This window comes from Chiloscyllium plagiosum, chromosome 31 (genome assembly GCF_004010195.1).
Source record: "Chiloscyllium plagiosum isolate BGI_BamShark_2017 chromosome 31, ASM401019v2, whole genome shotgun sequence".
Taxonomy (NCBI): domain Eukaryota; kingdom Metazoa; phylum Chordata; class Chondrichthyes; order Orectolobiformes; family Hemiscylliidae; genus Chiloscyllium; species Chiloscyllium plagiosum.
In genome coordinates this window covers 42,863,966-42,876,798 of record NC_057740.1, presented here as the reverse complement: position 1 = coordinate 42,876,798, position 12,833 = coordinate 42,863,966, and the positions used below count along the sequence as shown (strand labels likewise).

Genomic DNA, 12,833 nt, shown 5'->3' with positions numbered 1-12,833 from the left:
ATATTGGACATGTCAACTCCTCCAAATCCACTTAAAAGTGATTCACAAAGTATTCCCAATGTATTAGCCTCCAGCCTGACCCTGTATGAGGAACCACTGATTGAGCCATTAACATGAATCTGCTTGTTATTGAGATTAATCCACTTACTCGCCTTGCAGAGTGATACCTGGTCGATCAGGTGTCTGAATGGGTAGCTGGTGTACCTGGAGAAACCTCACCTGTTCCTCTTCACCTTGGCATACATGCTGTGTCACTGTGAGTGTGGCTGGGCATCTTGTCCACATCTCAACTGAAACCAGGAGCACTGCCACTCTGGGACAGTCAGCCTGGACAGGGTGGGCCTTTCATCCACTACTGAGGGGCTTTGAAAATAACCAGTGACAATGTTAATAATACTTTGGCCTCAGATTCCATCTGAATCCTTTCAATTCCCTTTGCTACTCTCGAACACTCTGAAACCCTACCTCTGTTTCCAAGCTTTGAAAAGCCTGACCTAATATCTCCTTATGAGACTCATGGTCAAAATTTCTTCATCAATCACTTCTTAGTGCAGTGGAGGAGGGGTGGGGGGGGGGGTGTTAAAGGCACTACAAAAATGCATATCGTTCTTGTAGTTAATGTACCATCCCTCTTTCCTCCTCTCTATCATCTAACTCTCTTTATTTGATGTTGCTCTCTCTCTCTCTCTGGATAATAATCAGTTGGTTCTCGCCCTAGTTAATATCTAACTTGGTTTAACCGATGTTCCTGTGTCAGAGTTTCTCTCAGATTCCGCCGTCTGGAGTCAGAGCTGGGAGGAACAGACTCAAATCCCAACCAAGAGCCTTGAACCGGCCTGGGAAATCCAAACACTCCAGATTCACATGGAGGGTAAATATTTCTCTGTCACTCATTAATAGTTCTCTGGGCACTGCTGGGAGGGCAGCACTGATGGACTCAGTTTAGTTTGGTTCTGTATAATTCTCTTCTCTGAGTTTTCCTTATTTAAACTGGACGATCGGTTTAAATCCAGGTTTTTGTGGTTCCTAATTTTTCTCTGCCTTAACATTCTGTTTGGAAGCTGTGGATGTGAGACTGTCAGTGCATTCAGAACCACCCGGATTGGGAAGGAGGGGTAATAACAGACCCCGGGATGAAATCGGAACACCAGCACTTACTGCAGTTACAGCATTAAACTGGGTAGGACTGAGAGCTGGAAGGAAGGATGCAAGGAGGCTTCAAGGTGATTTAGACAGGCCGAGTGAGAGGATAAACACATGGCAGATGCAGTAGGTCATGGCTGGATGGGAAGTTCTACGTTTTGGTGTGAAAAACAGAAAGGCAGAATATGATTGAAATGGTGATCCATTGGGAACTGGGATGCACAAAGGGATCTTTTCACACCAGTCTATAAAAGTACAGGCAGGTGCAGCAAGCAATTAGCAAGGCAAATGGTACAATGGCCTTTATGGCAAGAGGATGAGAATTCAGGAGTAGGGAATTGGAGACACTAAGGACTGCAGATGCTGGAAGTCAGGGTCAATAGATGTGAAGCTGGAAAAACACAGCAGGTCAGACAGCATCCAAGGAGCAGGAAAGGCAATGTTTCAGGCCGATTCAGATGCTACCTGACCTTGCTGTGTCTTCCCAGCTTCACATCCATTGTCTGAGAAGTAGGGAGGTTTTGCTGCACTTGCACAGGGCCTTGGTGAGACCACACCCGGAGTACTGTGTATAGCTTTGGGTTTCCCTACCTAAGAAAGGGTATATGTACCATAGAAGAAGCACAATGGAGGCTCACTCAGCTGATACCAGGCATGACAGGACTGTCCTGTGAAGGGAGATCACTTTGACTGGGCTTGTATTCACTAGAATTTAGAAAGATGAGAGGGGAATCTGATTGAAAGCTGTAAAATTCAAACAGGTCTAGGCAGACGCAATGCAGGGAAGTTGTTTCTCCCTGGAGAGGGGAGTCTAGAACCAGGGGTCACAGTCTCAGGACTGAGATGAGGAAACCTTTTTTCACTCAAAGGGGAGTGTACCTGTGCAATTCTCTACCACAGAAGGCTGTTGTGATCAACTCACTGACTACATTCGAGAAAGACTCCGAGAACAGTGTTGCTGTTAAATGGGGAGGAAGCAGGAATAAGACACTGAGATGGAGGGTCAGCCCTCATCATATTGAATGGCTCAAAGGGAAAAATAGTCTACTCCTGTTCCTGGTTTCTATGTGCAGTCAGAGACCATTCTGCCCATTGGCGCTGTGCCAGAAGAATTTCCAACAGGGGGAAGAATTGTATGGGTCCAATGGGGTCTAAGACTGTATCCAACAAAACAATGGATTTGGACCAAGGTGGATTTGCGTCGAGATTTCAGTCATTGGATGGACTGACCCCAAAAGCCTCAAGGTTGCTAACCCTCTGGGATTGTCATCTTTGAGGCTTAACCTCCAGGGCACAGCTGTGTGTGACACAGAAGCAAACTCACAGGAGCGTGAACAAAACTGAGCTTTTTGCACTTTACTTGGCTATTGTTTGACTGGGTTGGGCAGTTCAAAGAGGGGATCATGTGATGGAGCTGGCAGAAATCTGTTCAACCAGTGATGGCTACAGGAACTGAGACTGTGATGCATTAAGGGAGAAGGCAAATGACTATCTGTAAACATTCCTGCAATGTGATTTAAATTGAGGCATCAGAAGTGGATTCACTGGGTGTTGGTGTAGGTATCCTAGGCTTGCTCAAAAGGCAAGCATTTATTGACCATTGTCAGTGACTCTTACCCAAGCTGGACCCAATTTGCACACAGCAACCTCCAACAAACAGTAATGTGATAATGGCTAGATCATCATCCATTTTTATGGATGTTATTGATGGATAAATATTGGTCCCAGGACACTGGAGAGAAATCCCTGACTCTTAATCTTCTACTGACTGTGGAGGGGTTTTTGCATTTATCCAACAGGGGAGAAATTACTCTTGGATACTCATGTGTGAAATTCTCAACAATAAATCCCTCCTTTCCAAAGTAGCCCTCACCATTCCAGTGTTCTCCATGTTCCCGCTCCATACCACTTCCACCGTGTTGAAAATTTTCATTAGGAGTCAGTGACTTATTCCTTATGGTCCCTACCAGTGACCCCACCAATGGCATATATAGCCTTGTCCCATAACCCCTTGTTTAGCAACTACTGTTTTCAGGCCCTGGGTAGTAGCAGTGCAGAGAGGTGTGTGTGTGTGTGTGTGTGTGTGTGTGTGGGGAGGGGCGGGGATTGTGTGTGTGTGTGAGTGTATGTTGGTGGATGGATGGGTGTTTGTATGCGGGTCTGTGTGTGCGCGGGTGTGTGTGCGTGCGGTGTGTGTGTGTGTGTGGGCGGGTGTGCACGCGTTTTGGTGCAGGGGCTGTATGATAGGGGCTTGATGTGTGTAAACTATGTGAATGGGTATGTTGTGTATATGTTCAGGGCTGTGTGTGTATTTTTTATATAATGTATTGTTCACAGGATGAAGACATTACTGGCAAGATTAACATTACTTATCACTAATTGCCATTGAGATGGATGGTGTATTGTTTATAGGGGCTGTATGTGGCTGTGTTTGAAAGGGCCGTTTGTGTTTGGAGGGTATACAAGGATGTATAGTAGAATCCTCAAGTCCTTCGAGAAATACCAGCCATAATACCTCCCCACCATCTTGCAAATGCACCAGCAGGATAGGTGTTTCAATATCAGTGTTCTCTTTCAGGTCAACATCCCCAGCATGGGTTCTTGTCCATCAGCTGCGATGGGTGGGCCTCATTATCCCAGTGCCTGACTCAGGAACATGGCAGGCAGTTATAAGGAGGGCAGAGGAAACATTCCTAGGATTTCCTCAAAACCTCCCTTAAGAAATGCAACATCCCACTGACTCCTGGGAATGTCTCACCAAACACCACCCAAACTGGAGACAAGTCTACAAAAGTGCTGACCATCTCCGACAGGCACAGATGGAAGCCTAGAGCAAACAGGAGCAAGCAATAACACGAGTGTCCCACCACTGTCTCTTCAAACACCACCTTCCAGCAGGGTTTGCAGAGCCAGCATCAAGCCAGTCAGTTCAGAGCCCACCACTCTGCAGGAGAAAGAAGCTGCTCTTGGTGTCAAGAGACCAATCAAAGAAAGCAGGAGTTTGCTTGGTGTGTCTCTGTGTTTATTGAGGGGGGGTTCTTTATCTGGGGAGGGAGAAAGAGCTGTTTTTATTATTCAGACTGTATGTATGTGCAAGTGTTTATTGGAGAGAGAGTGTGTGTATGAGAAAGAAAGTGGGTATGTGTCTGTGAGAGTGTGTGGGTGTGTGTGTCTGTGAGTAGGGGGGTTTGTGTAGTGCACAGGGGGAAAGGGAAGGGGGTTGTGACATGTGCCTGTCTATCCTGTGAGGGGGGTCAAGTGAAGAGAAAAATAATCTGAAAACTTTGAAAATGAAAGGAATGTTACCCTGCTTCTGTTTTGTTCAGGATTGTCGGTGGATTTCTGACACAGCACAATAGAACTGAAGTCATTGAGGGCATTGTGCCAACTTCAGTCTCAGACCCAGCGTCAACGAAGTGGCGATTTACTGAGGTGACGTACTGAAGTGATAGAAGCCCCAGGAGATTTGTAAAAGTCCAGGTGCTGAAGGGCGTATTTGAAGGTTTTATACTGAACGAACACTCACTGCCTTTAGGTGTGGCGTCTGTCCAATCTGGTTCAGCTGGAGCAGTCAAACAGGGAGGTGAGGAATGATGTCTTTGGACTGGAGAACTGTAACCAACGGTTACGGCAGGGGCTGGATGGCAGCCAATGACCAAGAGACTGAGCATTCTGACCCAGAGAGGCAGACACTGCCCATGCATTCCAAGTCCAGCTCAGGGATTGGGCCCAGTGAGGAGGAGGAGAATATATTCACAGTATTGGATGAGCCACCCCCATTGCCCCTGCAGCCGCCAGTGGGTGAAGCAGAACTAGAGATGCCCGTGCCTGACATCAAACCAAAGAGAAAATTCATCCCTGACTCTTGGAAGAATTTCCTAAGGGGCCGCCGTGGGCGTACAAGACAGATATCCAACTTGTACCCAGTGTGCGGAGCAGAGCAGTGCTCACCTCCTGTGTCACCCCTTCTGAGCCGGCAGCGGACTGCATCGCTAGGCAGTGACAGCTCAGAGGAGGGCTCTCAGCAAACAGTCAAAGGTCCGCACCCAGGTATGGCAGATTGGGGAGCGAGACAGGGATCGGCAACCATATCTCAGAGTGATCCCACAGAGAAACAGCCCGAGTCAGCCCAGAGTTACACGGAGATGATCCACGTCTACCAACTCAAACACGCATACATGAAGTCTTGGCCAGGATTACTGCGAGTACTGGGGGTGATGGAGCTGCTCTTTGGAGCAATGGTGTTCGCTTGTGTATGTGCATACATTCAGAAAGATAACCAATGGTACAATGTCCTTGGGGGATCTTTCCCCAGCCTTGGGCTTGGGGACAATTATTACTACAGTGGACCCAAAACCCCTTTTGTCCTGGTCATGGCTGGTCTCGCTTGGGTAGTGACAGTGGGCCTCCTCATCCTGGGACTCACACTGTATTACAGAACCATTCTCCTTGACTCCCATTGGTGGCCACTGACTGAATTCATTATAAACACTTGCCTTTTCTTTTTGTACATGGCAGCTGGCCTGGTCTACGTCACTGGTTTCAGTCTCGGGGGTCTGTGCTACACCATGATAGCCAACAGCCCCCTGTATTACCAGCTGTGCCGTGTGGAGAGCGGGCAAATTGCAGCGGCTGGCTTCCTGTTCATCAACATGCTCCTGTACCTGGTCAGCGCAGTCATATGTCTAAAGGTGTGGCGTCATGAACTGAGGAGAAAGGCAAGAGAAGTCTTTAGGAACAAGGTACACTCTGTAACATCAGCGGCCGAGTTGACACACAGTCCACTAGTCATCGACAATATCGTAGAGGGACACTGTTAGATCTGAGCAGCTGGCTCTCATAAAATGAACCAAACCTTTACAATAGTTTATTGACAAAGTGAAGATAAATATAGATACATGTTTGAGACAGAAATGAAATCATTATTACCAAAGTCACAAATGAGTTTTTTAAAATATTGTAACTGTGGTAAATGCTTCTCCCTATCCTTCTCAACTTGTCTGTTACCCTGGACATGGTGACAACACCCCCCTCTCTAATTTCACCCAACGCCAACCTCCTCCAATACCACCTTTCTCTAACACCACACTGCTCCAATACTGACTGCCTCCAACACCACCCTCCTCCAATGGCAGCCTAGTCCAATGCCAGCTTCCTCCAAAACCACCGTCTTCCAACACCACCCTCCTCCGAGGTCTCTCCGCTGTCATCTAGCGGAGTATGACAGCTCTCTCCTTGTCCTGTTCTTATCCATCCAATGGTAGGCAGAGAATCACCTGCAACAGCTTCTATTCCTGCTCCCACACTATTACCTCTGGTGTCCCCAGTTTCCTTGTCCCTTGATATTTCTCACTATCCCTCAGATCCCTTATCTGAAAGCCCTGTTAGTTTTCATTGTAACCTGGTGTGGAGGAGCTCCCCTCATTTCCATCTCTCCAATCTGTCACATCAAAAATTATTGCATACAGCTATAATTTTCTCCAATTAAAATGTCATACATTAGTCCAAAATCCAAGTCTTCTGGTGTTTTACAGTAAAGCTCCTTGAAATACAACCTGTTTATGTATTCTGTCTGTTGGCAATGTTTCAGTTCCAACATGTGAAGATTCTCACAATGGTGAAAATCAGATAAAGGACGGGATCTTTTTCTGGAGTTGAGATTTTGAGTGGTTTCATTGACTTGAGAAAAAATGTTAATTTTAGTTCTGGATGTCTTTTGTTTAGTCTCATGGTGGTTTCACAAAACTTGGCCAAACTGTGTGGTCAGGTGATGTCTATGGTCATTTTAGTTCTGTCTTTTCGTCCATTTTAAAACCATTCAATTCATGAAGATCCCAGGTATTAAATTGGACAAAAAGTGTTTCTGGAACATTAGACAATATTTTAGGTCATTATGACAATACTGATGACACCCAGCTCTAACTCAGCACCATCTCTCTCAGCTCCTCCAATGTTACTAAGTTATCAGACAATTTATCCAACAACCAATACTGGATCAGTAGAAACTTCCTTCAATTAAATATTGGGAAAGTGAAATTAGACATCACTACAAATTCCATTCCATACCAAATCTACCTCTCCCTGGAAACGGTCTCTGAAACAGATTCTTCACAACCTTGCTATTTTATTTGACCCAGAGCTGAGATTTTTTTTATCCATTCATAGGATGTGGGTGTTGCTGTCTGGCCAGTGTTAGTAGCTGCATTACTGAACTGCTGCCAATTCACTTCCATATCTTCCAAGTCACCTTCACCACTGTAATGTGTCCCAGCTGAATCCTTCACCAAGGCTTGTGTTATGACCATATTCAACCTCAGTGTTTATCCAGCCACTCCCCAAAACACCCTCTTCACCCCTTAACTCCACAACCCCAGCACTCTCCCCTGCAACACCCTTCCTACGACACCCTCGCCCCCACACCCTTCTCCCCAGCACCTTCTCCACCAACAGCCTCCCACAACCCTTCCTTCGCACCAAGACCCACTCCCCAACACCCTGTCCACCAACACCCTAATTCGGACAAAACCTCATTTCCTCATCATCTCCTGTGCTGACCCCACTGTGCCTTAGCTCCCTTTCCAGTAGTACTCCTGTTTAAGATTCCTTACAGTCGTTTGGACATACAGAACTGGAGTACTGCTAAATGAAAAAGTACATTGCGTTGATATTTTCCATCTCATATTCATCAGGACAATTTACAAACATACCAATTCCAGGGAAAGATCAATATTTATGCTGCAAGAGAGGAAAGTGCAGATGGGTTGGCAGGTGGACTCTGATTGTTACGGGAGTTGCCATGGAGAATTGTTGGCTTTCCCCTCGAATTGGTTTGCTTGCGAATTGTCGTGACAAGTGCAAGACAACAAGCTTTTCCAAAATGTATCTTTTATTCTTCAGAGCTCCTCTGATCCTTGTTCCCGACTCCCTGCGTGACATCACCACCTCCCTGTTGTATGTGTACCTCACCTTTAAGAGATCTCACTGTTAAGGGCTCCGTGTGCAGTGAGTATACAATGTTTTGACTCTGTCTGTGGGTCTGCAAGCATGCTCACAGGAATCAGCTGTCTGTGGTCAAGTCTGTTTGTAACTTGTAATGTGTTTCACTGTTTAAATCAACCAACCCATGATATGAATCAATCTGTGAGGAGGATTCAATTATTGGGCCATTAGTAAGACCATCCCCACATCCCTCCTCTAATTCTGACCTCGGTACATCCTTGATTTTCATCCTTGCATCATTGGTAACTTCATCTGCTTTGACCACATGCTGGAGAGTTTTCTCTCTAAACCTCTTGAACCCTGTCTGTTTCTGTAAAATTTTCCTTAAAAACTGTTTTTAGTTGTCTTATAATAGTCTACTTTTACCTGCTAGCTCTCCTATGAAGCACCTCAGAGTGCTTGTTCCATTAAAAGTGTTACATGAAGGCACACTGTGACTGTGTTTAAGGACAGTGAAGGATTTTGAGATAGAGTAGGTGAGGCAGTATGAGCCGAGCTTCCTGTTCCCAATCAATCAGTCTCCAGAGACATGATGTGAGGATGAAACTCGTCAACACGTTGTTCGAATGAAGTTTAGGTTTTAGGTTTATTCAGCCTATCCAGCCCCCGAATCTCCTGTCTGATGTAAAACACAGGCTCGGCACTGTCAGCAGTGACTTTCTGGTCCGTCTAATTTGATGTTTTCTCTTGTAGCGTAAGACAGCTGCAGTGATGATGGAACAGAAGCGGCCATTCTCATTCAAGCACATGCCTTTCAGGAGGAACACACCTCAGCCCCAGGAGGAGATGGCCATCAGAAATATCCAGCTCCGCTCCGGTGGTCCAGGGACCCTCAACAAATCCATTCCAGCTGGACATGTCCCAAAGCCCCTCATCATTCCTGATTATGTAACGTAAGGATATTTATTTGCATTTGGTACAATAGAGTTTGACTGTTGCTGAAAAAAGACACTTTTCATCAGGACAATTCACAAGAATACCAATTCAAGGCAGCTGCAAAAATCATAGAGCATAGAACATTACAGCGCAGTACAGGCCCTTCAGCCCTCAATGCTGTACTGACCTGTGGAACCAATCTGAAGCCCATCTAATCTACACTATTCCATTCTCATCCATGTGTTTATCCAATAACCATTTAAATGCCCTTAATGTTGGCGAGTTCACTACCATTGTAGGCAGTGCGTTCCATGCCCCTACTACTCTTTGAGTAATCAAACTACCTCTGACATCTGTCCCATATCTTTCATCCCTCAATTTATAGTTATGTCCCTTCATGTTAGTCATCACCATCCAAGGCTTTCACTGTCCACACTATCTAACTCCCTGATTATCTTATATGCCTCAATTAAGTTACCTCTCAACCTTCTTCCCTCTAACAAAAACAGCCTCAGGTTCCTCAGCCTTTCCTCATAAGACCTTCCCTCCACACCAGGCAATATCTTGGTAAATCTCCTCTCAACCCTTTCTGAAGCTTCCGCATCCTTCCTATAATGCAGTGACCAACCTGGGTGGCAACATGGACACCAAGATCTCTCTGCTCATCTACACTACCAAGAATCTTACCATTAGCCCAGAACTCTTTATTCCTATTACTCCTTCCAAAGTGAATCACCTCACTCTTTTCTGCATTAAACTCCATTTGCCATCTCTCAGCCCAGCTCTGCAGCTTATCCAGGTCCCTCTGTAACCTGCGACCTCCGTCAGCACTATCCACAACTCTACCAACCTTAGCGTAGTCTACAAATTTACTAACCCATCCTTCTACATCCTCATCCAGGTCATTTATAAAAATCACAAACAGCAGTGCCCCCAAAACAGATCCTTGCGGTACACCACTGGTAACTGAACTCCAGGATACAAAGTTAAAAATCACACAACATCAGGTTATAGTCCAACAGGTTTAATTGGAAGCACACTAGCTTTCGGAGCGACGCTCCATCAGGTGAACTCCAAGATGAACATTTCCCATCAACCACTACCCTCTGTCTTCTTACAGCTAGCCAATTTCTGATCCAAACCACTAAATCACTCTCAATCCCATGCCTCCATATTTTCTGCAAGTGCCTACCATAAGGAACCTTATCAAATGCTTTACTGAAATCCATATTCACCACATCAACCGCTTTACCCTCATCCACCTGTTTGGTCACCTTCTCAATGAACTCAATAAGGTTTGTGAGGCATGACCTACCCTTCACAAAACCGTGTTGACTATCCCTAATGAACTTATTCCTCTCTAGATGATTATAAATCCTATCTCTTATAACCCTTTCCGGTAATTTACTCACAACCGCAGCAAGGCTCACTGGTCTATAATTATATCGATTTTATATGAGAGGAGAATGCTGATTGGTTGGTAAGGGGACTCTGGTAGAGACAATGCTGTGGTGAATGGAACAGTTACTGATGGTTAACAGTTAACTGCCAGGTTTGAATTATATTTTAGCCTAAGCAGATTAATGCTGTTATATAAATACAAGTTGCTGTTGTTGATTATAACTGATCAATGCCTTCATCATTAATCATACAGAATCATTAATAATACAGTGAGATGTCACAGCACAATTGAGAGTGAGCTCACGCACTGATCATCAGCAAACTGCTCTTTGTTCTTGTGTAGCAAGTACCCAAAGATTGAGTCTGCAGAAGAACGGGAGCGATATAAAGGAGTGTTTAACGACCAATATGCAGAATACAGGGAACTACACACTGAGGTACACGTGACCAACAAGAAGTTTCAAGAGCTGAAGGCTCTCATTGAAAAACTGCCTCGCTACACCGAGAGTTCAGAGGTCAGTAAGTAACTGGGTCAGTGGTGGCACAGCAAAGTCACAGGTCAGCGGGTCAGTTCAAACACAAGCCACTTCCCTTTCCGGGTTCGGGTTACCAACCTTCCAGGATTATCCTGAAGTTTCTACAAATCAGGGATCAATCTCAAGGACACGACAATGATCAGTACGGGAGAAAAATCAGAGAGAGAGGTTACAATTGAATGTTTTCATTTCCTTTGATCACCTCTGCTTATTTGTTCTTTAAGAAAAAGATGTTTGATGAAACCTCCATAAAATGTGCTTAACCAGAGTTCAAATTCCAGGATGATTACGCCACAGAGAAAGGCCATTCAACCCATTCTAACTGTGCTAGCTTCATCAAGGTGCAATTCGCCGCATGCTACGCCCCAGTGTTCTCCTTAAGGCCCTGAACTCACAGCCACAGAGATATACAGCAGGGAAACAGACCGTTCAGTCAAACTCATTCATGTCGACCAGATAACCCAATCTAGTCTAGTCCCATTTGCCAGCACTTGGCCCATATCCCTCCAAACCCTTCCTCTTTATATACCCAGCCAGACGTCTTTTAAATGTTGTAATTGTACCAGCCTCCACCACTTCCTCTGGCAGTTCATTCCGTACACATACCACCATCTGCGTGAAAAAGTTGCCCCTTAGGTCTGTTTTATACCTTTCCCCTCTCACCCTAAACCTATGCCCTCTAGTTCTGGACTGCCCCACCACAGGGAAGAGACCTGTCTATTTATCCTATCCATGCCCCTCATGATTTTATAAACCTCTATAACGTTACCCCTCAGCCTCTGGCGCTCCAGGGAAAACAGCCCCAGCCTATTCAGCCTCTCCCTATAGCTCAAATCATCTAACCTGGCAACATCCTTGTAAATCTTTTCTGAACCCATTCAGGTTTCACAACATATTCCCTTTTATAATAATAATCCAATTCTCTCTTAAAAGCACTGATTGAATCTGCCTCAGGCGATACATTTCAGGCCCGAACCACTCACTTTCTGAAACAGTTCTTCCTCAGGTCTCCATTGTTTCTTTTGCCATTATCCTAATGCTGTGCCCTTTGTTTCCAACCTTCCAGCAGTAGGACTACTCTATCCACACTCCCTCATGAACACCTCAATCAAATCTCTTCTCAACCTTCTCTACTCCAGAATGTCCCAAATTCTTCAGTTGTCCATATAACTGAAGGTCAACCCTGGAAGTATTCCTGTGAATCTTTTCTGCACTGTCCCTAATGGCGTCACACCATTCTTAAAGTCTTGTCCCCAGTACTCTAGTTGCGACCAAATCAGTGGTTTATAAAATGTTAACATAACTCCCTTGTTATCGTATTTTATTTCCCAGAATGCCTAACACCACTATTCTGGAACAGAGCAAAAACAACTAATTTTGATAGTTTCAATGACATACATTGTCTCGTTTAAACGTCGATTTTACCTGTCCTCGGATGCTGCCTGAACTGCTGTGCTCTTCCAGCACCACTAATCCAGAATCTGGTTTCCAGCATCTGCAGTTATTGTTTTTACCTCGTTTGTTGCTTTGTCCATTGACTTACTTTTTCCTCTCCCTCCTCCTTTTTATTGCACTCTCCCTTTCTCTCTATCTTTCTCAGTTCCTTTCCCTTGTGCCGAGATCAGAGATCAATCAAATTCCAGTAAACGTGCTCTGACCAGACAGACTTGATCTTAAGATCAGAAAACAATAACTGCTATAGAGTCATAGAGTCATAGAGATGTACAGCATGGAAACAGACCCTTCAGTCCAACTCGTTCATGCTGACCAGATATCCCAACCCAATCTAGTCCCACCTGCCAGCACCTGGCCCATATCCCTCCAAACCCTTCCTATTCATATACCCATCCAAATGCCTCTTAAATGTTGCAATTGTAC

General features: G+C 45.2%; 1 protein-coding gene across 1 annotated transcript in view; it reads left to right on the top strand.

Annotated features, from left to right (window-relative positions):
- The first annotated feature begins 764 nt into the window (after positions 1 to 764).
- Positions 765 to 12,833, top strand: part of LOC122565063 (occludin-like) — a 49,638-nt gene continuing 37,569 nt past the window's right edge. Inside the window, exons 1-4 of the mRNA XM_043720693.1 lie at positions 765 to 871; positions 5,662 to 5,885; positions 8,836 to 9,035; positions 10,763 to 10,934. Coding sequence (XP_043576628.1) covers positions 865 to 871; positions 5,662 to 5,885; positions 8,836 to 9,035; positions 10,763 to 10,934 — 603 coding nt within the window. The 5' untranslated portion in view covers positions 765 to 864. The remainder of the gene's footprint in view (positions 872 to 5,661; positions 5,886 to 8,835; positions 9,036 to 10,762; positions 10,935 to 12,833) is intronic.